General features: G+C 42.6%; 1 protein-coding gene across 4 annotated transcripts in view; it reads right to left on the bottom strand.

Annotated features, from left to right (window-relative positions):
* The window catches only part of LOC148016869 (CRM-domain containing factor CFM2, chloroplastic-like), a 32,996-nt gene extending 13,336 nt beyond the window's left edge, over positions 1–19,660 (bottom strand). For all 4 annotated transcript variants that reach the window (XM_087663421.1, XM_087663419.1, XM_087663420.1 and 1 more), the window contains exons 1-8: positions 18,056–19,660; positions 17,321–17,843; positions 17,011–17,141; positions 16,607–16,918; positions 16,113–16,269; positions 15,644–15,936; positions 15,423–15,482; positions 15,258–15,338 (exon numbers count right to left, since the gene is read on the bottom strand). In XM_087663421.1, coding sequence (XP_087519547.1) covers positions 15,258–15,338; positions 15,423–15,482; positions 15,644–15,936; positions 16,113–16,269; positions 16,607–16,918; positions 17,011–17,141; positions 17,321–17,843; positions 18,056–19,579 — 3,081 coding nt within the window. In that variant the 5' untranslated portion in view covers positions 19,580–19,660. The remainder of the gene's footprint in view (positions 1–15,257; positions 15,339–15,422; positions 15,483–15,643; positions 15,937–16,112; positions 16,270–16,606; positions 16,919–17,010; positions 17,142–17,320; positions 17,844–18,055) is intronic.
* Positions 19,661–27,201: the final 7,541 nt, after the last annotated feature.

Raw genomic sequence — 27,201 nt, 5'->3', positions numbered from 1 at the left:
ATACAAGCTGTGGGGGCAAAAGTATCATGACAGTCAATACCTCGGCGCTATGCAAAACCTTTAGCAACAAGGCGAGCCTTGTGCTTATTCAAAGAACCATCGCTAAGGTATTTGGTCTTGAAGACCCACTTGACTCCAATCACCTTCTTCTTCGGGGGGCGGGGCACGAGTGACCAAGTGCCATTCCTCTCAATAACCTCCAACTCAGCTTCCATAGCTTTCTTCCATGGGGCGGACTGTAAAGCCTCCTTCACGGAGGTGGGCTCTCGATCCTACATAACACGGGTCGTCAAACAATAGTTGGAGCAAACAAGCTCTGTAGAATGTGCCTGGTGCCTCCGTGACCGCCGCGGACCATCCTGCAATCCCTACTCCTCAGGAACCCCCTCAATCCCTGAATCACGGAGTGTGTCACGGGCCCAACGAGGAGGAGGCCGAACCTCAACTCGACGTTCTCCATCAGCAGAAGACTCTGGAATATCCACCGGCGGTAACTCCTCAGAGGTGTCTAGTGGAACAGTAGACTCTGTGTCAGAAACAGAATCATAATCAAAAGGCACGGGCTCCAGTGGAACTGTAGAAGGAGCCCAACTCTCCCCTGGATCTCCAAGAACAGGATGCTCCTCACCCGTTGAAGTAGCCGGAACCTCCACAAACCGAACATCACCGCTAGTGTACACATCCCGCTTGACGGGATCATACAGTCGGTAGCCTTGGGACTGGGAGCTGTAGCCAACAAATACCTGTTTTCGGGAAGCTGCTTCAAATATATCACGGTGAGCCTTGGGAATGTGAACATAGGCATCACACCCAAAGACCCGAAAGTAAGAAACATCTGGCTTCGTCCCAAAATAAGCCTAAAATGGGGTCATCCCTTCCATGGCCGAAGTAGGGGATCGATTAAGGATGTGAACTGCAATAGCCACAGCCTCGGCCCACAGAACCTGAGGGGTCTGTTGGTGCTTCATCATGGTGCATGCCATCTCGATCACACTGCGGTTCTTCCGTTCAAGAATACCATTATCTTGAGGAGTGTTGGTATTGACAAACTCCTGGTGAATTCCTCTATCTGCACAAAACCGAGTAAACTCATTAGAAACAAATTCATCTCCCTTGTCTGATCGCAAAGTCTTCAACTTCCGGCCCGATCGGTTCTCCTCAAAGAGAAGCTAATCCTTGAAGTGCGAGAAAGCTTCTGACTTTAATGCCAAAAAGTAGGCCCATGTCATCCTGTTGTAGTCATCCACGATCAGCATGAAGTACGAGCTCCCACGCAAGGACTCATTCCTCATAGGGCCACATAAATCCGTAGATACTAGCTCCATCGGTGAAGTAGACCGCCGCGAAGCTGTGTGGGGAATGGCATCCCTATGCTACTTCCCCCGAATGCAGGAGACACATGGCTGCTGGCTCACCACTATATCCGGCAACCCTCAAACAAGTTGTCCACGTGACGCCCTCCGAAGATAATCATAGTTCAGGTGACCAAACCAAGCATGCCATAACTCTGACTGTGACTAAGAGGTAAGAAGAAGAGTAGAGAGGGTTGTGGAAGACTTCAGTTTGTAAATGCCGTTCTCCTCATATCCGGATGAGAGAACCTTCCTCGATCCACGATCAAGGACTCGCACCGTAGTATTGTCAAACTCCACCAAAAGGCCAAGGGAGCAAATCTTATGAACTGAAAAAAGATGGTACCCTAATCCTGGTACATGCAAAACCTCTGAGGTATGGGTACCACCTCGTCCATCGGGAATAAGCTACATCTTACCCCGACCTGCAATAGAAACTGAAGAGCTGTCTCCAATGAGAATCTGCCCACGCAACGGTCGCAACTGGGCAACACCATCTGATGAAGGAGTCATGTGCCGTGAGGCACCACTATCAACAACCCACTCTCGAGCCTGGGAAGCTGCCATCGCAGCATCAGAAGCATTCTGTGAAGCGTCCTCAATGACAGCTAGATGAAGAAATGCAGCTGATGATGGTGCAGCCACCGCTCCAGAATCCTTGGTGTCCTTCTTGGTGTCCTTCGTGTCTTTGTCAGGGCAATCCTTCTTCCAATGGCCAGTCTTTCCACAAAAATGGCATGTGGAATCTTTGTCCTTGTCCTTCTCCTTCTCCTTGTCCTTCTTGGACTTGTTATCCCCCTTCTTCTTCTTTTGGTCCTTCCCCTTCTTCTGAGAGGCTTGACCTGTCAATGCCTCCGACTTGGAAGCATTCTGTCCCTTTAATTGTTCCTATTGGTCCAAGACCATAGGAACCAACTCTTCCCACCGAAGAGTAGACTCTCGCCCCAAAGCAATAAGGGCAGAGTAACATGTACCGAATCGTGGCGGCAACTGGGACAATAGTGTGATCGCCATGTCTTCGGAGGAAATCGGCTTCCCCGCATTCTGAACCTGCATCTGAAGCTGCCTTAGCTTGTTAATGTGCTCCCGCAGCGAAGAAGACTTATTTACGGACAAGGTCCGCATCTGTACCTCCAAAGAAACCCGCTTCATAAGGGTCATCCGATTGTACATTTGATTAAGCTCCAACCATATCTCCCAAGCCACCGTCAAGTGCTCGATGTGAGCGATCACGGCTGTAGTGCATGATAGAAAGAGAAAGGATCGAATCCTGGCATTCCGTTTGTCCCAATGAGACTGGGCCTTGACCAACTCCGCACGAGCATCAGAAGAGAGTTTGGACTCATCTCTTACCGAGGGCCGGTCAATCTCCTCCTGTACCAACTCTGCCAAATCATAGGACTCAAGGATGGCCAACATCATGACGCGCCAAATGCGGTAGTTGTCGCCGTCGAGCTTCTGATCTGCAGCAGGAAGAGCCGGTAAGACAGGCACCTTCCGGTCCATAATGGCCTGGAACTCCAAGTCAATCTCTGTAGACATCTTCACCTGCAATGCCTTCACAAACGCAAAAGCAGCCCCCTCTGACTGGGAAAACTCAGCCTGCTAAGGCTTTTCCGCGTCCTGAAGCTTCTTCACCCGTCGGAGGCGATGAAAAAGCAAAACCTGCACTTGTAGGCTGAAAACTCAAACTTCCTCCGCGTCAAACAGCAGTAAACAGCAGCAAATCCACCACCTGTACTCCTTTCCTGTGCGCCCACACTCGTTTCAGCCTTGTTCCAAGGCGCAGCCCTCCTGTCTGCCCTTAAACGCAAAAAACACAAATTTGTGTCGCAATGGAAACTCCTCTTCAAGTTGATTCTGCGCTCAGTCAGCCCTCAAACACTGCTCTGATACCATGTCAGAGTGCAGCGGTGCGGAAGCGTAGGACTGAGAGAGAGAGAACGCAGAGAGAGAAGAGAGAGAAAGAGACAGTGGACAATGAAGATCTGTTGTATAAAGAATGCTGAATACAAAGATATGCAGATATATACACGGGCGCAGTGCGCTGGACTGCGTGTCTCCACCTCGACGATGCAACCTGCTATTCAACTCGAAGTCCGCTGCAGTCTGCACTGTCTGTTGTCTGAAATCTGCGAACAGAGACGGAATCTGCGCATGTCACCGGTCTGTAATCTGCGAGCAGAGAAGTGTACCAGACTGCTGAAAGTGCCAGGTATAAATAGCTGAAAAACCGGGGGAAAGAGGCCGCCAGAAATGGCCAGTCAGCCGACTGCCTGCTGCAGGTCGGACTACCACGTGGCAGTCCGACTGTGCAGTCCAACTGCACCAGACCTGGCCTGCTGCCCTGATCTGATCTGATCTCTAACACACCCACATGTATCTCGAGCCACTATTGAAAAGAAGTACAGTGCGCCGTTCAAGATGATATTAGATGTTGGCCCATAAAGATCAATGTGAATCAATCCAAGAGGCGCCTCAGCCCTATGTGTAGACTGTTGAGGAAATGGGTTATGGTGCGGCTTCCCAAGCTGACAAGCTGACATACTCTACAGACATCTTGAGCTAGCTTCAAGTGAGAAAGGCCCTCACGGCGAGACAGCTCATAAAGAGAGTCATAGCCAAGATGCCCTAGGTGGAAATGCCAAAGACGCTCATTGTTTGTAGGCTCCCAAGGTGTGGCTAATGCCTAGAAGCTATGGAACACGGAGATCTCGGTTGTCAACTCGGTAAGAAAATGGATCGTGTGGTATAGACCATTAGGCTATGCCTCACCCTGAGCAATCACTAAACCAGTCTAAGAGTCAAGGATCTCAATTGTGGTCGCTGCAAAGAAAACTAGTTGTCCCAACATGCAAAGCTACTAAATAAATAACAAGTTCATCCCAAGTTGAGGGACATGGTATACATTGACCAGCAAACCCTTGTTAGTAGGAAAACAGACACAACCTTAAGCGTGGAACTTGACCAAGGGCTTGTTTCCTACACGAACCCTCGCATCTACAAGGGCTCAGGTATAAAAGATGTCCTCTATAGGAGTCATATGATGTGTAGCTCCACTATCCACAATCCAAACAGGTGCTGATGTGCTCAGATGTGACGAGTAGGCCTCTACGGTAACCTCGTCCTGGAAGCAACTCACAGATATAGACGAGACTCGCATCAAATGTCTCTATGGAGACGATGTCGTGACAATGTGAAAAAACCTAGAGTGCATCATCATCCGGCTTTCTTATGAATCTAGAGAGTCAACGTCATCTTAGTCATTAGTGCTAGTGTCCATAGTATGGTTAGTTAAAAAATAAAAGATTTTTAGAGAAGTTTAGTCTATATTTGATATTTTGGATAATATTTCTTGTAAATATCCTAAAAAGGTGTAGAAAACTTCTAGAATAGAGTGACTGTTAGCAGATTAGTCAGTTCATGGTTGAGGCTGTACATGTGATACAGCAAGCTGAACACAGAGATATTTGAGGCATTTTATTTACCAACACTTATTATGTTTTGGCATTATTTGCAGCCAGTCAATGGACCAATCATATTTGTGGCATTTATTTAGCCTATATATTCTCAGGCTCCCTCCTCTACATTCATTGATCACCTGATAGTTCTTGGAGAGAGGGAGCATGTGCTAGTGTCTCCACAACCGATGACTCACATTGCTTCTGTATTGTCTCATGTCTTGGTATATGGATTCCATTTCCCAAGCATACATCTGAGTTCTCATCTATATTGTGTTATTTATTTCCCTTTCTCTTTTGTCTTGTGATTCAGCAGTTTATTACAGCTTATGTTTGCGCTTCCATTGCTGCACCACTTCTGACATGGTATCAAATTTCAGGATTTGTGTTCCTGTTGTGTTTTCTTGCTAATTTCAAGACTGTTTTTACCCTTGCTGATCAAGCGACTGCTGCTCCAACCAAGCGACCTGTTTTGCCTACGTTTTTTGCTGACGTCAGCATCCCTATAACCTGTGCATCAATTTCAACCTACATTTTGGTGTCTCAGCATCTCCTCCTAATTGGGCGCTTGCATTATCAAGCCGTTTTTGCTGTTTTTGGCAGTTTTTTACTGATTTTTTGAATTTTTACAACATCTTTTGTCTTATTTTGGTCAGATTTTGGATTATACTGTATGTGAACTCTTACTTTTTTGCAATCTGTGCTCATGTTATGGCTATGTTCCCTCTCCAAATACCTTCTTTTCTCTACTTCTCTTCTAAATTGTAATATTTTCACACAATAAAAATTAGTTGGTTAGTTCGAAAGTTAGTTAGTCAATTAATAAGTTAGTAAGATTACTAACTAAAGTTTTAAAAAACTAACTAATGTTAATAATTAAGGATTTTTATTTAATTAAAAATATATGTTTAAAAAATTGAGTCGTAAATCCAATATTTTCATCGGATTAACAAGGACCGTAGCCACCCTTCACGGAAGTTACAACGTGAACGACTTATGAGCTATATTAATCACTAGTATTAATGTGTATAGTTTGGAAGGTCCAAAAATATTAGATTTTGGGCAAAACTAACATATTCTAGATATTTTAAATATTATCATTCTTCTATTTTTAAAGATATTGAGATTTCTAGAATTGGATGTCATTTAAAAGAAAAGACAAGTGATGTATTAGTTAGTTTGAAGATTTTATAAAAAGAAAAGAAAGAGAGAGAGATTGGTGAGATCGCGCGCCCCGCGATCGTAGTCTACAGATAGAAAACAACACTTCAAACAGAGAAAAGGAGTGAACTGAGAGCTTTCTAATCAAGTGTCTTAAAGTTTTACCCCCCTTTCGGAGCCAATGGAACCATCAAATTTATGATCTAAGCACCACATCATTGATTTTTCCCAAGATCCCCTCCACAAAGAGCTTCACTTCTCAGCCACAAGCCCTATTCTCTAATTTACTATAAATATGAGGCATGGGGAGGCACAAGAAGCATAAGGAGACCCCGAGAGGCTGCGAAAGAGAGGTAGAGGGAAGGATATCCCTCCAAGAGATTGTAAGAAAGAGCTTGAGAGAGAGAGAGAAGACCCCGAGAGGCTGCGAGAGAGGTAGAGAGAAGGATACTCCTAGAGATTGTGTGTGTGTGTGTGTGTGTGTGTGTGTGTGTGTGTGTGTGAGAGAGAGAGAATAGTCACCCCGAGAGGCTGCAAGAAAGAGAGCTAGCTCAATTCCCTCTATCTCGATCCTCGACTTAACTATCTTCTCTTCTGCTCTCCCATCTTGAATTTATTCCACCTTCTTAATCTCTTGAGTCTACTTACGGACGATCACCCCCAAGTGAAGAATATCACGTGAGAATGGCAATCCCATAACCAACAACTAAGACATCACTATCAATCCAACTGTGGTACCGATCGTAAATAAATATATTTTCAAATTGATAGATGCTTGTTTTGATTCTCGTATGAGATACGTTAGGCCCATACTATGATGCATGAGTATAAGTCATTTCATCTCACGTATTTAAAAGATCGAGCTTGCAAAGTACATGTATCAAGGGAAGTTAATTACACCTAGTTGCATATGGCTTATTTGTTGATAGAGCAATTATAAGAAAGAATTGGTTAGGGGTTATCAATGGCATAATCATGACATTAAAAATTGTGCATACAAGAGTTAAGTAAATTTTATATAGAATCGCTCTTTAATCCCAAGGGGGAGAGAGGATATGCGATGAAAATGTTATCACAACTATTCTTGCATTGTTTGGGAAGAATACAATAGGTTTTTTGTTGGTTGATCGAACAACATCCTAAATGCTTTTACATTCAACTGGTTGTTAGTTGGATGATTGTTCCAAGTGCTTGTGATTTATGGTAAATGCATGGCAAGGGTTTGTGATGACAAGTTGCCATGGGGATAGAGAAATGTTTTCCTAGAAAATGATATTAGGGCTAAATGCCTTGTTGTGCTGGATTCTTAAAGGATTTAATTAAGAAAGAATATATTGCATGGGTGGATCACCTCCATGATCGCACCGCGGATTAACCCAAAGAGGGCACTCCTCGATTAATGGGTTGAAGGTCGAGTGGTGAAAAGGCCAACCACGGGAATAATGTTTCGCTCCTAGATAGCTTGCGGGTCAGGTGGAGCTCTGGACACCCCTTACTAGATCTAGAATGGAATTAAAGACCTCCGTGGCCCCCAATGTATAGGCATGTTGGGAGATCCTATTCTAAATAAAGGATTGAATTTGTGGTGCCATGTGATTTGGACCAGTTATTTCTGCAGAGCAGAAGGGATACTTCTGTTGGACAGAATGGATACATAATTTCTCTTGTATGGGTGGGAGATAAAGATTAACTTGAAGATAAGTTAAGGAACTTGTTTATCAAAGGATTGCTTGCTCTGTTTTCGTATCTGTGCCATAAATTACGCAAACGAACCCTATTTCCTAAAAGGCTTAATTAATGAAGCTGACTTTAAGTGTCACACATAAATGTGATAGGACCTAATTAGAAAACTAAAGCTGTTAAGGAAGCGGGTGGACGGAACCCCCGACGGGTCTGTTCTACGCTAGGGTAGTCCCTGAGAACTGGGGGGCTTCTCACAAGATTTCACCATCTTTGACCTTAGAAATTGTTAGGATAGAACCCCGATTCATACCATTTTAGAGGATCAGAATGGGACTATGCCCTAAGGATAGAGAGGTCAAGTAGCGCATCCCTCTCGTTTCCCATTCTCCTTGAACCAAGCGCGGTATGGGTTAGCTTCGGCTTGTGTATCTCTGCGTAAAGTAGGATGTCCAAGACCCGACATTAGAATGCGATTAGGAGACCTTGGCTACTAGGAGCCCAAATTTTAAGTCAATCCTAGTGGGTCTGGCCGTAAACATTTCGTTGCGAGGGGGATTCAAGAAACCCTAGGCAACAAACACCGAAACATTCCATGGGAGTGTCGGGCAGCAACGCTTAGAATCGTTTCTCGATAGACCGCTAAAAGCGTACCTGGATAGCTGATAGGCAGGCACGTTACGTAAGTCCTCTACAGATGGCTTCTCCATGCACATCCACTAATAATACGCTACATGGAGATTCCAATGAGGCTCTTGTAGCTTCACAGAGGGGTTTGAAGACGAAGTCATTGAATGCCCAGTGTTACCACTTTGGCAAGAACGGTCATCTATGGAAAGACTACAAAGAGTTAGTGGCTTCCAGGAAGAAAAAGGAGCAAAAGACGAAGTGGGATGCGGACTCCTCCGACGAGTCATCATCTGCCTCAAATTCCAACTCAAATCCTCTAGCCAAGGTGAAGTCCAAGGCGTGAAAGGGATCCTCTTCTTCGGATTGTGGAAAGGGCTTGGTAGCCTCTTCCTCAGCTGCTTTCTAGCAGTGGTGATGAGGTCATCCCTCACGACTCTCCAGTGCCAGAGAGGGAGTGTAAGAGGGTGGTGAGATGGGGCAGTCGTGTCTCATCTATATTTCTATTTAGATGCACAAGATCTAAAGAGGAACATCCCTGACACATCAACTGAAGTTTGCTGGCAAATTCAAATCCTAGAGCTGGGATTGACATCCAGGTTTATGATGGGCTGGTTACGTGACAGAGAGCGGGTGACTTTCGTCTGGAGCTCACATGAGGAGACACTTTCGCGGTCTGGCCAAAGAAGGGAAATTCATGGTCATTTCTGTGTTGCGGCATTGGTGACAAGGTGATCACGTATGCTACATCAAAGGCATCATTGACAGACATTAAGAGTTACTATGATTTTCTCTATTTTCAGGAGCTGGTACGATCGACATCCACATCAAGTTCTCTCCAAGGCACCTTGGTGGTGGCTTGTGCACCCACTACTTGGGTATCCATGGTTCTACTCTGATGGACATTGTTGTATGTACTATGATGCACCACATTGTATATTGTATTGTATCAAATCATCCATGATCTGAGAGAGGGTATTAGCAAATTAGTCAGTTCATGGTTGAGTTTGTACATGCTGTACCACAAGCCGGGCACAGAGATATTTTAGGCATTTTATTTGCCAGCATTTGTTGTGTTTTGGCATTATTTGCAACCAATCAGCCAGCATTTAATGTTGGCCGACTAATCATTTTTGTGGAATTTATTTGGCCTATATATTCTCAGGCTCCCTCCACATTCATTGATCAGCTGACATTTCTTCGAGAGAGGGAGCATGTGCCAATGCCTCCACAGCCGGTGACTCACATTGCTTCTGTACTGTCTATGTCTTGGTATATGGATTCTATTTCCCAAGCATACATCTAAGTTCTCAACTGTATTGCGTTCTTTCTTTTCCTTTCTCTTTTGTCTTGTGTTTCAGCAGTTTATTACAGCTTGTGTTTACGCTTTCATTGCTACACCACTTCTGACAGTGACATGCAAAAAACAAGAGCCTTTTCAGCCAATTTTGGAAGATCTCATGCAAAAAAAAGGGGATTCCGAATTCGTGGGATGCGCAATCATAGTTTACAAGCAGCAAACAACACTCCGAATGGGGAGAAGGAGTGACCTGGAAGAAGTCTAATCAGGAGTCCTAAGGTTTTACCTCCCTATCGGAACCAACGAAACCATCAAATTTGTTGTCTGAGCAACATAGAAGAAGCTAGTATTTGGTGCGCGTTTTTTGTCTACCAGGGAGCTCCAGGAGATCTAATGCTTGGAGATTGCTTCCAAGTAGTCCCAGACAAGGATTTTCCTCTATGCTTGGAGTTTACTTCCGCGTAGTCCCAGATAAGGATTTTGCTCATCTTCTCAGGTTCTATCAATACATAGTGCTTTAATTCATTGAGCTTTGTCTTTACCTTGTGTACATGTTGTCTATTTTTTTTCTTCTCTTCTATCTCCTATTCTCTACTTCTTTCTCTCTCTAATCCCCGGTGGATATGACCTTTTGGCTAAAAACTCTTCGATAATTATGTGGGCCTCTATAGACCATTCAGACAAGCCCTCTGGAGTTGAGGACATTGTTGATTGAGATGGCGGACCAGTGGCAATGTGAGTCTGGCCTTTCCACTACTCCTTGCCATCACTCTATCTCCCCTTGGGGGTTGCCCGACTAAGAAGTGAGGATCTGTGACTTGGGTTTTGGGGCGGTGCCTCTTGCCTTTGATCAACACTCGTCGTCAAAATGACTAGTCTTCTAAGAATGTTGACAATACCTATTCTTCTTAGGTATATTTTGCCATCCGGGTCTAAGTTGAGACTAGGAGTTTCCTTGTGATTCCCCTACTTGATTTTGATTTTGATTTTGATTTTGATTTGAAGTTTGATTTTGTTTACTCTTCCTTTGTTGCCCCTTCTAAGAATGAGTAACAAGAGCCCCCTCTGAGGGATTATTCATATGAAACTGATCGAACAGCCATACATAACGCAATAGCTAATACTCAAATTCATAGAATAAGGATAAATTGGATAGAGAAATCACTTGTTGCACAAAATTGAAGTATTTACGCGGTAACTTGTTAAGAAACAATGTGACTTAATCGTCAAAGGACTTAGGAGTCCCTGTAGTGGAGAATTCGGCAAGGAGATGTCAATACTCAACCAACTTGACTTTCAAGTCATCCCGGTTAGAGATTTTGATGTTCTGAAGCTTATGGTCAAGATTTATTCGATAGGTCCTACACCAAGCCGCATAGCAATCAATCAAGTGTGCCCATCACTCTGACACTAAGTCAAAACCCTGAAGCTGAGAATGAAACTCAAGCAATAAGCCCTACATCAGCTCGATAATAGCAAAGGCATTCGTAGCCTTAAATGAGTGGATGACCTCATATGAAGCAAGTGCGAGATCAGGTTGGGGTTCCAACCCCTGCACAAGATCCCATAGATTCTGTGAGTCAAGGACATATCTCATGAAATTCAACCAAGTTGTAAAGTTTAACCCGTTAAAACAAGTCTTGTCATTGAATGCATCCTTAGTGAAAGATGAGGTAGAACCATGAGGTATCGAGAATGTGGGGTAAACTGGATGTGGAGGATAAGATGGTGGTAGTAGTGGTGGTGGAGATGTCTAATAAGGAGGAGGAGGAAGAGGTGGGTAGGCAAAAATAGACTGCGAATCTCCAATGAGTGTCAATTGACACGGAGGCACTAAAACATGAATGCTTCCATAGGGTACCAATGGAGATGAAGGTACTGAGACACATAGACCCTGCCCAAATGGCGGCTAGGACACAGCATAATGACCAGAGTCCATTAGGTAATGCCATGGAGGCAAACTGTGGCACCAACTAATCCACACTCTAGAGAGATTGGGGGAAATACCTCGGCTGCAATAATCCCAAAAGTGTGTGAGAAAAAGGTGGAACACCATCCAGCTGAGAAAGAGATAAGGTCCTAACAGTTATACATAAGTTTAAAGAACCCCCCAGTGTGATAAATGAAAACACATGTGATCCTACATGAGATCCAACATGCAATGCACTTAATGGAGTGCTAAAAGGATGTGGCAGCAAAATAAAAGGGTGGGATGGGAGAGAGATTAAATGGATTTGTGATAAGTGTACATGTGGAAAATAATGTGGGTTTTTTTTTTCCATTAAATGCATTAAATTGAAATGATGATGACACAAGATGCACCTACTTCATTTTGATCTTTGAAAACATAATTTTTTAAAGGAAAAGAAGAGAAAGGAGTACTCACAGTTTCTTGTTTCAACTACTTATCTAGTCTTGAGTTTATAGAGAAATATATGTCTTTCTTATTACTCATAAACCAAAAATTGTTTTGCATACGTCCATCATGAAAATCATCCATACCAATAGGAGAAGGAAAATCATCATTAACAAAATCTAAAATGGTAGATATGGATGGTACCAGAGAGAATAAGTATAAAGGCAATGGAGTATACTCTATGCCAGTTTCCACTTGCGGATGGCCAGTCCTAAGTGGAGATTCTGCCCTTCCTGCATGGTCAATAGATCAGTGTACCAAATCTAAAGGGTGAAATTCAAACTTACATTCTATCTACTATTGGACTCTATGTTTAAAAATAAGATCGTACTCAGCTGTAGTGATCTCCTAAGGTCATGGAACTCCATGGTAGTCCAATGTCTATCCAGCCATGTCAGGAGCTTATGAACCTCACTATGAGACCCACTTCAACTCGTTACTCCATAGATTTAGCTCGAATGTGAGAAGTGGTGCGGAAGTAGTGTTCGAAGTCATCAATCCTTCTGTTGTTCCTACTTCTTGTATAGAGCTTTCAAATCAAGGCCTAGATTTCTCTCAGAGAACTCGACTCTGATACCATATGAAGAAATATCCTAACACAGAAACACAAATAACACCGTACAACAAAGCACAAACTAATAGAACACAGTTACAGTTAGGGTAACTCAGAGACAATGAGCGCAAAGAATGAATGAAGTGATATAATTATTGAATATACAATGCTCATGCAACAAACACACAATGCAGTGAATGAATATTGTACCTTGAACTCTTGTATCTCAAGGATCAGGGCAAGGGTAATGAGCTGGAGGGTGTCGTACTCCGAACGGATCCCAAATCGCAGCAAGGCAGTCTCCGGATATCGAACACCAACAAACGCAGCCAAGGAAGGTTGAATCTGATGCAAAGAGTAGTGCAGGAGAGAAAAAACAACAAACGCAGGTTGCAGGAGAAAGTAAACAGCAATTACAAGCTGAGGAGATGATGACAATAACTGGAGGAGAGAGAAACCTGCAAGGCAGCAGCTAGGCTCTACAAATGCAGCAGTATGCTGACATGGCAGGCTGTACAACAACTGGATGATGGATAGCAACAGTTGCCTAGCTGGAAACAGCAGCAAACTAATGACGGAGGGCCGAAAATAAGTGCTTGATGAGTAAAGACTGCAATGGACAACTTGGACTGCAATATCCTCCGCAAACAGGGTGTGGGCAACAAGCTGAAAACACCTCAAACCTGCAAAAACGAGATTAGGGCTGAATGGAGGGTAGCATATCTATTTATTTAAAGTTTGGGCCCTCCCAGGTGGGTTTGTGCTAATGGGATAAAGACACTCTCTAGGAACGCATTTCCTTTTAAATAAACAAGGTTTCTTCCTTAATTAAGCATGTTTTGGGCCTATTTAAGTGAAGCTAATGCATTTTTAGCTCAACAACCCTGCTCAAGCCCAACAACGGTGCCACGAGAAGTAGACCAAACAAGTCCTTTTTTTTCTGTATCTTTTGCCCCAAGGCGTCCCACTTTAAAGTAACCAGAGCATCGGACAAAGGGTGCGCATCAGTTGCACAATGGCCTACTAAGACCACCGCTGCTATTATTCAAACCCATATCGCACACAATAGTGCCTTCACTACTAAGTGTGCCTTTTATTCCCATACAACCACAAGGTTGTGTTAGATGGTTGTGATATTGTTATTTTACAAATTATATGCCAAAATATTTCAAGATCATTGAATCCATATAGCACAAATTTCTATCATCAACATTTACAATCACATTCAACGTTCTTTAACCATTCTAGAGCATAAAGCCCAAAAATTGTTCATTATTCCATAATCCACAAGCAATGCATTGGTACTTGAATTAATGATTCTCTATTCTAAGTATGCACAGTGCATGGTCACAAAGAACATATCACTTTGTACAGTTAAAACTGAAAATGAAGCCCTTTTCTTTTATGCAAAAGAACGATTTGCAAAATGAGATTGTACATAGAGATTGGGGATTGGGGATGCAGTGTGGAGTTACAGTGAAACATAAACTCTTCTAACATGGTCCCCTTTCTATTTACTAATTACAACCAGATCCTGATTGGAACAAGTGCTCCTTAGAAATGAAGAAAGGCCCAACACTGGCATTGTCTAACATAAACAACACATCGATCAATCTTGGCTTATAAGACATGGTTGCTGTTGGAAACCAGATCCAGAAATCTAAAACTCGTATTTTTTTCAATCTCAGTAGTATATTTTTGGAGACATTTGGCAAGAGCCTCCTGGTGAGTCAGATGCCCCATGCTGTCCTATGACTATCACCTGCTGCCTGAAATGATGCCTTCCTGGCTCAATCTCCATTCATCTTTCCACTGCCAACCACACCTTTGGCACTCCTGCACCTGCCACTGCATTAGCAAAAGAGGCAGGAAGCATTGCACCAAAGAGGCGCCCAGAGTCCACCAGCTACCAGTATTCGACCACAAGAAAGTAAAAGAAGCGGGTGACAGGATGGCTGGGGAAGCAATGAAGAAGCCTGAAGTCCAAAATCGTGAACCTCCTATACCACAGAACCCTATAAATGACTTCCATAGGGGATACAATCGAAGATCTGTCAATAAGCTCTTACAGCGCATCCACTGAGGTGAGTTTAACCAAAAAAATGCTTTGACCCACCAGCACTACCTCTGCTATCCACAAGGTGCAGATGCTCAAGGTGGAATGAAGCCAGTCCCAAGGCTGTGCTCTGGAGAGGGAGTGACCCACGACCTGTCCAAAAATCGCAGTCTCCTCCAGTTCCTTTCTCATGGCATGAACTGACTGAAGCTACTCCTCGGTGAGGATGACATGTAGCACGAGGCTGGGGGCACCCGTGGAGTGCTCCAGTATCAAACTAGAGGTTTCCATTGCATGTGTTCTTTCAAGGACCACCCGTGTGGGCAGCTGACTGGCCAAGGAGGAAAGTATCCTTTGATAGTATCACCGGCGAGTTTAGTTTGTTGGACACTTGAACATGCCTAAATTCGTACAACTCTCTCACATGCGTTGGATTCTAGGTTTCACAGAACGTCCTCTCGATGATAGTCTGGCTTTTTGGCAAAACTATTTCTTCTTTGTGTGGACTCCTTGTACTTAGGCATTTAAAAACCTCCTCAAATAAATAGCTAGTAGATTAAAAACCAGTAAAAACAAATGCAAAGAGGAAACCTTATAATGCCTAAAGGGAACATGAAGGCTTTGATGCATACTATGTCTCCAAAACCATACCTTCTCGACTTCTGGCTTCACACGACCAGATCCCTCATCATAAATGCCAACCTCAGCAGGCCTATCTTGATTCATTTTGCTCTGAAACAGAAAACAGCAACTCTAGATGGAAACAAAAAGTGAAAAATTATAGCAGAGTTTTAGTGAATATACTAGATTGCTCACCAGCCCAGATTTCATATAGACTAATTGCCGCTCCAAAACAGCAATATTCCTGGTAAGCGTCTGCAACCACCCCACACAAATGCACGTTATTTAGATGGAAAGTATCAAAAACAAATTAGCTGCATTCTGAACTCAGTGAAACTAGATATCCCAGACACACAAAATAAAACTGAATCTTGCTTCGGAAGCTAAGTATAACTATTTGCCTCAATAATGAGTACCTGACATCTCTGAATTTCAATAGAACGTTTCAATGCCAGTCGCTTAGTCAAGAGGTTTGCTGGCCTCAGCTCCGGTGGCCGCTTGTAGTTCTTGCCACGATACATTATCACTGCTTGGCCCTTTGATGTAGGTTCAATTGCAACCAAAACCCCTCCACTTTCATACTCCAACATTTTAGCAGTGTGTTCAAGTTCTATGGGGTCTCTTATTTTTATTATGAGTTTAACTAGCTCTCTGTGCTTCCAATGCAAATGCATGTTCTGCACAACACCGGAAAAGACACCCCGCCTACCTGCATGCCATCAAAAATATTTTCCATCAGAGAAATGAGGAAGACAGAGAAACCAAGAAACAAATTACCAATCACCAACATCCTACTGCATGTAAGATGGAAGGGTCAATTTTGAAGAAAAAGAGACCAACATTGTGAAGAGCTCCTAACACCAAGCCAATTCAAATTAAACTTACCAACCAGAAGAAAAGCACCCATTCTTAATCCAAGCTTTTTAAACATAAACCTTTCTTCCTCTGTGATGGTTTCCCTGTCAGCTGGCTGACCAGCAGGCTTTAAAACCTTTTCCACCTTGGCCAGCTCTGTCTCAGCCTTCTCCTTTTTTTTCAAAATCTGCCAGCAAGAAGAACAGAATTTGTTAGCTAAAATTAGCAAAGCCTCTAAAGAAGCATGCAACTTTCAGGGAACCAACAAGATCGACCATTCTTCATTCCTCAAAGAACAGATAGTTGTAGCGATGCATCATCTCAGAACACCATGACTTATTCTCTAGCAAGGGCTTACGTTTAAAGAACTATGCCTAAGAGTTACATAACAAGCATATCAACTTTGCTCCCTTACAAAAAAAACCTTGATACTACACGTGTAGCCATTGCAAATCACCATTGCTTAGTCTTCATCAAACCTTACATAAAAGACCAGGAAAGCCATTCAACTTGAGGAAACTTACTGTATTTATCTTCATCTCAACCCTCTGCACCATTTGCAACCATCTTGATCTGGCAGCCTCTTGTTTAAGCCTAATTTGTTCATCAACATCCAACAGTCGTACCCATGATGGTTCTACATCCAATGCTCTCTGACCATACTGAACTGCTATGCTCCTGTCAGATCGCACTCTCTCCTCCTCTTCCTGCAAGGTTTGTCCCACACCTTCTCTCTCTGACAGTGAAGCAGCCAGTTGTTTGGGTAAGAAATCATTTCCCCTGTAAAAGGTCATGGATTGCTTGTCCCGGGAGAGGAGGACACCTCCAGTTAAGCGCTGGAAACAAGTAGGACAACAACATTAGAAGGTTATGTGTTACAAGTTTGATAATGAGAGTTCGCCTTTACAAAATTTTAATGTGTACGGACCTTGAGATCTTCTGCAATTCTCTCTTGGCTGGTGTTTAGCACAGTCTTCTTGAGGCCAACTTTGGCAATTTCACTCTTTTCCCATAATTCTACAACTGCAGCAGCTAGACCTTCTGAAACGCTATTCCTCCCTTTTAACCACAGCCAGGCAGGAAACACGGTTCTCAACAATGAGAAAACAGAACATTCACAGACAACTGAAAGGCTGCACGAAGGCCATGCTCATTATTCTTGTTGCTTTAGTGCAAGCTTTGAGAACACTGGACATTGAACAAGATATAGATAAAAAATGACCAGAATTTTACTGTACCAATAACAAAATGAGGCGATAATGGGCGCGAAAGCCTGCGAAGTCGAGTCGCATCTGTGTTGCTTATTTTTGGTTTAACACCATATGGCAGAAGCCTGTAAGGAGGGCGATAGTCTGGAATCTGTTCAGCAAGTAAATCTGCATCCACTGGTATTGGCTCTTGACCTGTCCAATCCTCATACCGTGGGCCAAAATGTTTCAATATCTCTTCAACTTCCGCTTCATACTCTCCGCGGTCCTTGGGTTCAAATCTTGACCTTTTGCTCTTCTGCGAACCATCCATACTAGGCTTTGGTTCACCAGTGTCCTCCAATGGACCAACATCTGGCGTTTCCTCAGACTGGTTGGGTTTCATCAGCAATTCCATGGTGGGTGTTTTCTTATCATCTGCCGCAAGTAAACTGTCCAGTTTTTTCTCCAGAAAACTTTCGGCAATTTCAGACACAGGCTGACCAAAGTCCTTTCCCCTGTAGAGCACTACTACACTTCCTGCTTTCCAGATAACCAAGCCTCCGGTTTTCCTCTGTACACAGGAGAAAACACAGATTAATGACTGCTGGATGGCTTCATTTTCTATTCAAAAGGAAAAAAAAGTAACATGCCAAGGAAATTTTTGCTTCACTGGGCTGTTTAGCTTTCCCATCACAGAAACATTCTTAGTTCCCAAGAGGAGGCCTAGGCACATGACAATCAAGGGTCATGGTTATATACATTGAGAGTAAACAAAGAGCTAACCTCTAGTTCTTCAACCGTCTTTTTCATGTTTGCTGCAAGCATCCCTTCACATTTGACTCTTACCAACTCACAACTGCACCACCTCTGCTTGATGCCTTTAGCAATGGCATCTGACACCCCTTTCTTATCAATCTTGACATACTCTTTCACATGACGTGCCAATGTTCGAAGCCTTTTTAATTCAAATCCAGGAATTGTAAGCTCGGCTAGAGTCGGAGGAATCACCCGCTGCTCCTTGGCAGCATCTTCTTGCATGCTCGTCCCCTCTATTTCCCAGGGGAATCTTGTGTCTAAAGCTGGCTCCAACACTGATTCCTGTCTTAGAACAGCACTCTTATCATGGAGGTAATCTCTTGCTCGGGGCAGGGACAAAGATTGTGCAGTCTTGCTAAAAGATCGATGAGGGGATTTTGGCTGCTCAGTGATAGTGTCGTTCTCCCTGATGCCTCGAAGTTTTTGCACTATCTGTGCGATGGCAGAAGAGCCCCTTTCTTCTTGCACTTCTTCTCTGCCACTTCTCCCAGTGCCATTGCCTTCTTCTGTAGTTGTATGTGGGCGTTCTAGCTCCCATGGTGTGTGATATGTATTGACCTCCATTTTTGACCATGTGCTCACAGAACCCGGAGGTTTGTCAATGCCTTCTCTGGAAACTAGGTTCTCCAACCTTCCATACCTTCTCTGTGGAGTCCATGGTGTCTTGGGCATATTTCTCGGAGGTTCCATATTCCCAGTCTCCATCCAATTGGGCTCTTTCCTCCAGCTTCTCTCGTAATGTCTTTGAGAAACTCTAACGGTCTCTCTGTTATCCTTCCAAGTCCGTCTCCCTTCTTCCCTGTCTACCACTCTATATTCAGCTCCTGGTTTTCCAAACTGCGACTGAGGATTGTGGCCAAAGCGAACCCATGGCATCTGAGGTGAGTTTCTGGATGTATGGGTGTTCCCAACTCTCATTCCATAAACCTCCCCCTTAAAATCCCTCTGAGACTGTCCTGGTAGATTTGATGACCGTGGTCGATCATTCTCTCTGGCACCACCAATCACTCCCCCTCCAGCCCCTCTATGCACTCCCGTTTGGCGAAGCTGCGACTGTGCACTGCGGCCGCCATTGAGAGCCAGTGAGGATGCAGTTCTGCCACCATTGTAGGGGGGAACGAATCTATGTGTGCGGGGCCGATGAGCATTAACGTCCACTTGATCATAGCCATCTTCGGGGAGTCCCTCCCCATCATCCCCTCTGCCATGGTCAAAGGGCGGGTGTTCTCTGCGCCGAGCATGGTCGTATTCTCTGAGCTGAGCATAATCCCCTCTGCCGTAAGGGTGCTGGAGGCTGTGGGAGCCCTCCTCGACCTCCAGGAGGCTGGCAGAGATGGGGGTGCATGTGGTGGGGCGCGGGCGGAAATGGAGGAGGCTGAATTGGGAACATGAGGAGGCATTGCCGCCGCCGCGGGAGGAGGCCGATGAGAGGGCCGGGCTAGGCTCCCTTACGCGCACAGGCAAAAGCAGGCGAGACGGAATGAGCGCCATAGAGTACCTATGGCATCCTCCTCTTCATCGCGGTCACCTCCCTTCGTCGCCAATATTAGCACTGTGAGCAGCTGCAAGTGTAGTAGCTTGGATTTTTTACCTTTTCTTTTGGGATGCACACGGTGCAATAATCTTAAAATATCTACTATTTAGTCCCTATCATAAAGTGACAGGTCATGTAACAAAAAGACCCTCTAAAGCATAGGGTCTTTCTCTCGAGACTAATTTCAAGGGAGAAAATATGAGATAGAGTGCCCTAGTAGATCGCAAGTGTTGATCTCGAAGTGAGAAAGTTCTAGAATGGGTGCATAGCCAACAACATACAAGCTCAAGTGACTCATCTCAACATTACAAGTAATGATCCCAAGACCGGTCACTCCTCTCGAAATGGAGGCCCCTTACCATGCTTAACTTCAGCTACGAGGTGCTTGCCAAAGCGTTGGCAACAAGGGTTAAATATCTTCTTGGCAGGCTGATTCACCCGAAGCAATATGGATTTGTTCATGGTCGTAAGATCCATGATGTTGTGTTGGACCTCATAATGTCAATTGACCATGCAATGACCCTGCAGAAAGACTTTGTCCTAATCAACATGGATTTTCACATTAATGGCACGGTCACAGCACCCTTTGAGCTGCATAGGTCCATAGGCAGGGGTCCGCTGGCCCCCCTCCTATTTGTGCTTATAACAGACCCACTGTTTAGGAGGATCGATAAAGCTTTACAAACAAGTACAATTAGAGGCCTTCCTTTCCGGTTGGTTCGCAAGCTGCAGTGTCCAATTTTTTGTTGATAACAATTTGTCTGGTGATTGAAGCTAATAAACAATATGTGTCCAATCTAATGGAGATATACAAGGAATTCTTGGTGCTTATTGCTTCTAAGATTAATGAAAAGAAAACTGAGCTTTTTTTTTTCCATGGAAGGAGCCGAAGGACTGGATTATGCAATTGGGGTTTAAACTCATAAAGCATGGTCAAATGATGAGATACTTAGGAGTACCAATAGGTGTGGGTGTCGCTCTTAAGCAAATGTTCAATTGGTTCAGTGATAAATTTCAAGGAAAAGTGAAAAGTAGGCTAGATGGCCCATTTTCATTTGCCGGTAATTTGACCATAATCAAGAACATTCTCTCCTCAACAATTGTCTATGTAGGCTCGGTTCTGCCATTCTCTTTGACTACTTGGAATCAGGTTGAAAAAACTTTGAGAGGCTTTTTATGGAGTATAGGAGATTCTACTGGCTATTTGGTTATTGGATGGGATCTCCTAACTACTGATAAAATTTAGGAGGTGCAGGACTAGACTTGCTAAGCCTTAAGGCCCAAAGTCTCTCCTTTGCCCTTCTTAAAAGAATGGATAGCTCACAGTCGTGGATGTTATTGACGAATCACTAGATTGCGAACACTAAAATCTATGGCCAAAACTGGAAGGATGTGCAGTGGCAAGGTGTCCTAGCTTGTCCACACCTCTTTGTCAGGATCCCAATGTCTAAAGTTTGTCAAGGCCTGGCTAGACAATGGCAGAGGATTCTGGTAAATGAAGATTGGAAGTCCAAAGGGCCATTGAAAGGTGACTCTTCACTGAGCAGGAGTATGTGGTTATCTCCAATGGCATATGACCCGAGTTTTGCTCTAGTACATATAAATAGCAAGTTGTCAAGAGCTATGCACTGCAAAGGATTAAAGAACTGGATTGATGCTTGGGATGCATCTAGTATGTGCATGATGATTTTGCAAGCTCTGGAGGGTAATTATGGTATGAACAAGTGGGAGTGTGACTGGCTACGAACAGTGATGCAATCGTGCAGATCAGATTGGCCAACGTCTTTTGTGCGAAAAATGACTCTATACTTTCTGACATTGTGAGTCCTTCCGGGAAAGCCCTGGCCTTGTGTAAGAGTCTAGTCGACCTCAAGACTCCTTCACCTACAGTTTTGGTGGAGCTGAAGCACAAGTGGAAAAAGGAATGCCCCATGGCAGCAAGGGGCAGCAATGAATACTTGGAAAAGAAGAGCTATTAATGTGTGGAAAGCCTCGCCATCCTTTAGAATTAATGTATTAAGATGGAGAAATCTGATCAGAAAGTTGCCCTTGAGGACCAGGCTTACGAAGAGGATCAGAGTTTCTCCTTTCTACCCATTCTGTGGAAAAGATGAGGAGACTGAAAAGCATGTCTTCTGGGACTGCCTGCATGTTAGACCAGTGTGGATGACCATCAAAAAATGGCCTAAGGAAGCTAATCTGAGGTTTGAATTTGGGATGTCAAATGCCTTCTTTGCAGATCGCTCGAATTTTGATGATAAGACTTGGAATCTCATCAGTCTATTGGTCACTAGAGTGGCGTTGAAATTTATATGGCACAAGCATAATAAAAGAAGCTAAGCTTCCTGATAAGAGCTTAGATCAACTTAGAGTTGAAGTCCTTACATCTACAGGTAGCTGCATGAAGAAGTTTTGGATATATAGGCTCTTTTGAAGGAAGTTAAGCATTTTGTCTTGGAGCCTGTTGCATCTGTTAGATGTTGTACTCACTTTATCTTTTATTGGAAATACAGCTTCACTGCATTATTTTTTTTAAAAAACATTACGGGTAGTGAGCAACAACAAAAGCTACTATTTTGTATATTTGACGGGATTGAAAGCACTAACAAGGCTAAGAGGCTAGCCGTACATTATTCCATTAGACTACACACTTTACATTCAATCCAGGAGGTCAAAACCACTTTGACCTTCGATTGAGCTTATTAGAGTCATGGTATCTTGGGCTCAAATAATGTATAAGGTTGTGTAGTATTGGGACGTATCTTGTAAGTCAAGTAAAATTAATGTTAGGAACCTAACTAAAATTACCAAAGCCATTAGTTAGCTAGTCCCACTTTTGTAATTGTACAATATTATTTAATTAAATATATTTTCATGTCTAAATTTTGAGATGTTGAGCTCTACATGAGCTAACATCCACTACCTGCCTTGGTGATGTGGGTGGATATTATTCACTAGTGTGTTATGTGACCAACATGAGGATATGCTAATGATCATACAGCTCGACTACACCCACGTAGTACACCCTCGATTTTTTATGGCATATTTATTGTGCCACCTCTTCTTTCCTAGTAGGTTCACACTTAGTGACCATGTGTACATACGTTGTACTTTCATATAAGTATTTTATCATGTTGTAGACTTAGTTCTTTGTTGTGAAGAAGAAGAAGATTTCAACCCTATCTCTCTGTGTTCTCAAGTCTCCATTGCTTCTGTGTGTGTACTGTACTTCACCTCTCTCCTGTCTTGTCTATTTTCATGGTATCAGAATCATCACACGACTATGCAAAGCTCAATTGAAGGCTAAGGTGAAGGTGTTGGAGCACGAAAGCAAGCAAGCAAGCAACGGGTAAGAAGCTCTTCCACCTTGCTCGATTTGCCTTAGGTTATAGCCGCAAGAGGCTCCTAATGCTAGTAGGGATGCAGTTTTTGATTGCAATAAAACTTGGTAAGCATGGCTGTGATTTTTTGCATGTGAGGTCATTTAGTCCTCCATTTTGGACCTGTAATTGGTCTTGACAATGGTTTTTGGGTATACTATAATTTTGACTATGACCATTATAGGTGCACATGTTACAAATTTTGGATTTGTAAGGTTTCAGGTGTTTGTTGCATTCCAGAGACAAAAAGCATTTGTATACAGATTGCAAATTGCAATTATTATTGTGCAATCAGTGAAAAAGGCTATGTGTTTAGTTGTGGTGCATGCGGTATCAGCTTGCTTGCATATATACAAGTTTTTGCAAGGTTTTCTATTTTGTCAAAATATCTAACAACTTCAACCAAATTGTCCAGTGAGAAGCTTGATAAGAACTATTATCTTGCATAGAAGTTTAGAATGACAAATTTCTTGAAGGAAAAAGGTGTTTGGAATTACATTAAAGGAGACCTGGTAGTAGCACCTGAAGTTCCTATGCAAAATGCTATTGCAGAATAGTTAAAGGCTAAGAAAGATTGGGAGCAAACACAGAGTAAAGTGATGGTTGTCTATTAGTGTGTCACAAATAGCATGATGGGCTATTTGCAAGAAATTAAAACCCCCACTATTACATGGAATAATTTGACAAGGCTATTTGACATAAATACAAAGGCCAAAAAGCTACATCTCAAAGTCAAAGTTGAACCAACTAAAAAGAGAGAACTTGTCTATCAATGATTATGCCTTGAAGAAGAAGAGTATTGTGGAAGCCCTTGGATCTATTAGTGTGGTACTGATGATGATGATGTTGTGCATGTATACTTAAATGGACTTGGAGATGAATACAAGAGCTTTAGGTTATCTACAAATACAAGGGATGATATCCCTAATTTTGTAAACTTAATTTCTATATTGACACTTGAGGAGAAGAACCTTGGTTTGGATCCCTCTTCTTCTCAAAGCAAAAACAAGTTCGAATAGGTGTTTTACTCTACTAGCAGAGGTAAAGGTCATGGTAGAGGCCAAGGTGGTGGTCATGGTCAATGTTATAATCCACATCAAAATACAGGAGGACATTCTCGAGAAAAGGATAGCCAAAGAGGACAAGTTGCATATTCTAATAGGCAATAGAATTTTGGTGATAATAAAGAGTGTTGGCATTGTGGTTAGAAAGGCCACGTTTCTAAAAATTGCTTCAAAAAGAAGGTTGAAATTAGAAATGGAAAAACGTATCAAGGTAACTATGCATCTAGTAGAAACAATGATGATAGACGTAAACAGTTGTTTGTTATGCAACACTTTATGAATACTATAATTGTTGATGGTTCATCAAAGAATGATGTATGGCATGTAGATTTAGGTGCCTCTAACCACATGACTTTCATGGAGATTGGCTTTGAGAGATGCGCAATCCAAAGTCTTTGGGCTATGTGGAGACAAGGGATGATATAGCTCACCCCATTACTCATGTTGGAAATGTTCCTTTGGTTATGCAAGATGGCAAAACTAAGTACTTGGCTAACGTGTTGCATGTACCAAATATTACAAAAACATTGGTCTCTATTAATTAGATGGTAGAACAAGGATTGCAAAGTTCAGTTCACATATAATGGTTGTTATGTAGAAGATCTAAAAAATGATTGCAAGTTGATTGCAAAATGGAAACATGTTGGCAGATGGTTTACTCTTGATGTAAGTCTACCTAAAATGGATGCTACCATGTTTGTACAAGGTTCAATGTTGGCTGATATTGAAATTTGGCAAAAGAGAATTGGTCATGTGAATGTGCAATGCCTGAAAGACACGCAGTCAAAACACATTGTGGATGGCTTGCCTAAGTTTGGAGTTAATGGGATACACAAAGTATGCAAAGTATGTCGACTTAGAAAGCAAGCAAGGTATGCAGTTCCACATGAAAATCATGCATGCAAGAAGCCACTTGAATTGATACATTCTCATGTGTGGGGTTCTACAAAGACTGCAACTTTGAGTGGTTGCAAGTATTATGTTTCCTTCATTTATTATCATACTCACAAAGTATGGGTTTACTTTATGCATGAGAAAAGTGGGGTGTTCACTCACTTTAAAAGCTTTAAGACTTTGATTGAGAAGGAGACATGATTGCATATTAAATCCCTAAGATCAAATGGAGAGGGAGAATATCTCTATAACGAGTTTTCTGATTTTTTGCAAAAAATAATATATAGAGACAATATGCATGTAGATATACTTTGCATCAAAATGAAGTTGCTAAGTGAAAAAATAAGCATATTGCAGAGGTGGCTCGTCCATTGATGTCAGAAAGAAACTTATATGATTACTATTGGGCTAAAGCAGTTGCTACTACCATATACATTATGAATAAGACACCCACTACTGTTATACATGGTATGGCACTTGAAGAGAATGTTACGAGTACATAGCCAAATATATCCCATTTGAAAGTATATTGGATGTATTGCTTATGTGCATATTCTTGATGAGTTGTGTAGTAAATTGGATTCCAAAGCAAAAAAAACATATATTTGTTGGATATTCTCTTGGCAAAAGGGATATATATGTTATAACCCTGTTACCTGTTAGCTGAGAGTTAGTAGGGATGTTGTTTTTTATGAAATGAGTAGCTAGTATAGTAATGTGCAGAATACAATTGGGGTTGATGAGCATGAGAGTGTGGTTGTGCAAAAAATAGGTCAACAATCACAAATATTAAGTGGATCACAAGAATCTCCTAGTCATGGTTCTATTGATAGACCTTGGAGTGGCAAATTGAGATCACATGCTACTCCACCAAGTGCATCATATATATTTAAAAAAACATAAAGAGAAAGTTGGGGACTCACCTATTGTGACAAATGTGTCATCGGGTTTCTCTCATGTTGATGCTGATTCAGATGGCTCTGAGTAAAGCTTGGATAAGGAGTTTGGGATTCCGTCTATTAAGACACCTAGTGTACAAAAGGCACAAGAGGATACTAAAGCACTTGGCAGTGATCTAGCTAGGTCTATGCATGTCAAGTAGAGTAAGAAAGCCAACGCAACGACTGGCATATGATAGCTATGTAGCTCATCACTATGCATATATAGCTAAGGTTGTGAAAGATATGGAATCCACTTGTTTTGAGGATGCAGTAGGTAATGAGTATTAGGATCGGGCTATGGATTAAAAAAATGGCTACACTTATGGATAATGACACATGGGAGTTAGTGCCCTTACCTAAAGGCAAGAAAGCTATTGGCTACAAATGGGCTTACAAGGTTAAGCAAAAGTCAGATGGATCAATTGAGAGCTATAAGGCATGGTTGGTTGCCAAAGGGTATGCATAGACTCATGGGATTGATTATGAGGGACCTTTCCTCCAGTGGCTGAAATGGCGACTATAAGGGATGTTATAGCAGTGGCTGCATCAAAAGGTTGGATCATGCATCAAATGGATGTTAAGGATGCCTTCTTATAGGGGGAGTTTCAAGTGCAAGTTTATGTGGAGCAGCCACTTGGTTATGTGAATGAGAATCATCCATATTATGTATGTAGAGTTCATAAGGCCTTGTATGGGATGAAGCAAACACTTAGGGCATGGCATGATAGGATTATAGAATACCTTGTCAGCATTGGATTTTACAGAGCATAGGCTAATCACTCACTCTATGTATGTGAGAGTGATGAAGGTATTGTTGTCATTATTATATATATAGATGATTTGAACATTGCGGGTTATACTAAGACTAAGATTGACAATGTGAAGGATCTTCTCAAGGCTAAATTTGAGATTAAGGATCTAGGAGAGTTGTGCTACTTTCTTGGTGTAGAGATAATCAAGACTCTAGAGGGTATATGGTTGTCACAAAAACAATATGCGTTAGATATGTTGAAGAAGTATGGTATTGTTGATTGCAAGCCTATTTCTATACCCTTGGGTGTTAATGCTAAGCTTAATGTGTATGAGGGTGACTTGATTGAGGATGTTACTATGTATTGGAATATTCCATGTAGCCTTATCTATTTAATGATCACTAGGCTAGACCTAAACTACACAGTTGGTTTGGAGAGTCAGCTTATGCAACTTTCATGGAAGCCACATTTGCAATGTGACACACATTGTGCTATGTCAAGTCCACATTGGACTATGCCTTATTCTATAGTGGAAGTGTACCATTTGG

This window comes from Lygodium microphyllum, chromosome 22, assembly GCF_053477565.2.
Source record: "Lygodium microphyllum isolate KBCC chromosome 22, Lygodium_microphyllum_v1.1.10, whole genome shotgun sequence".
Classification (NCBI taxonomy): domain Eukaryota; kingdom Viridiplantae; phylum Streptophyta; class Polypodiopsida; order Schizaeales; family Lygodiaceae; genus Lygodium; species Lygodium microphyllum.
This window is presented reverse-complemented; position numbering and strand designations above follow the sequence as displayed.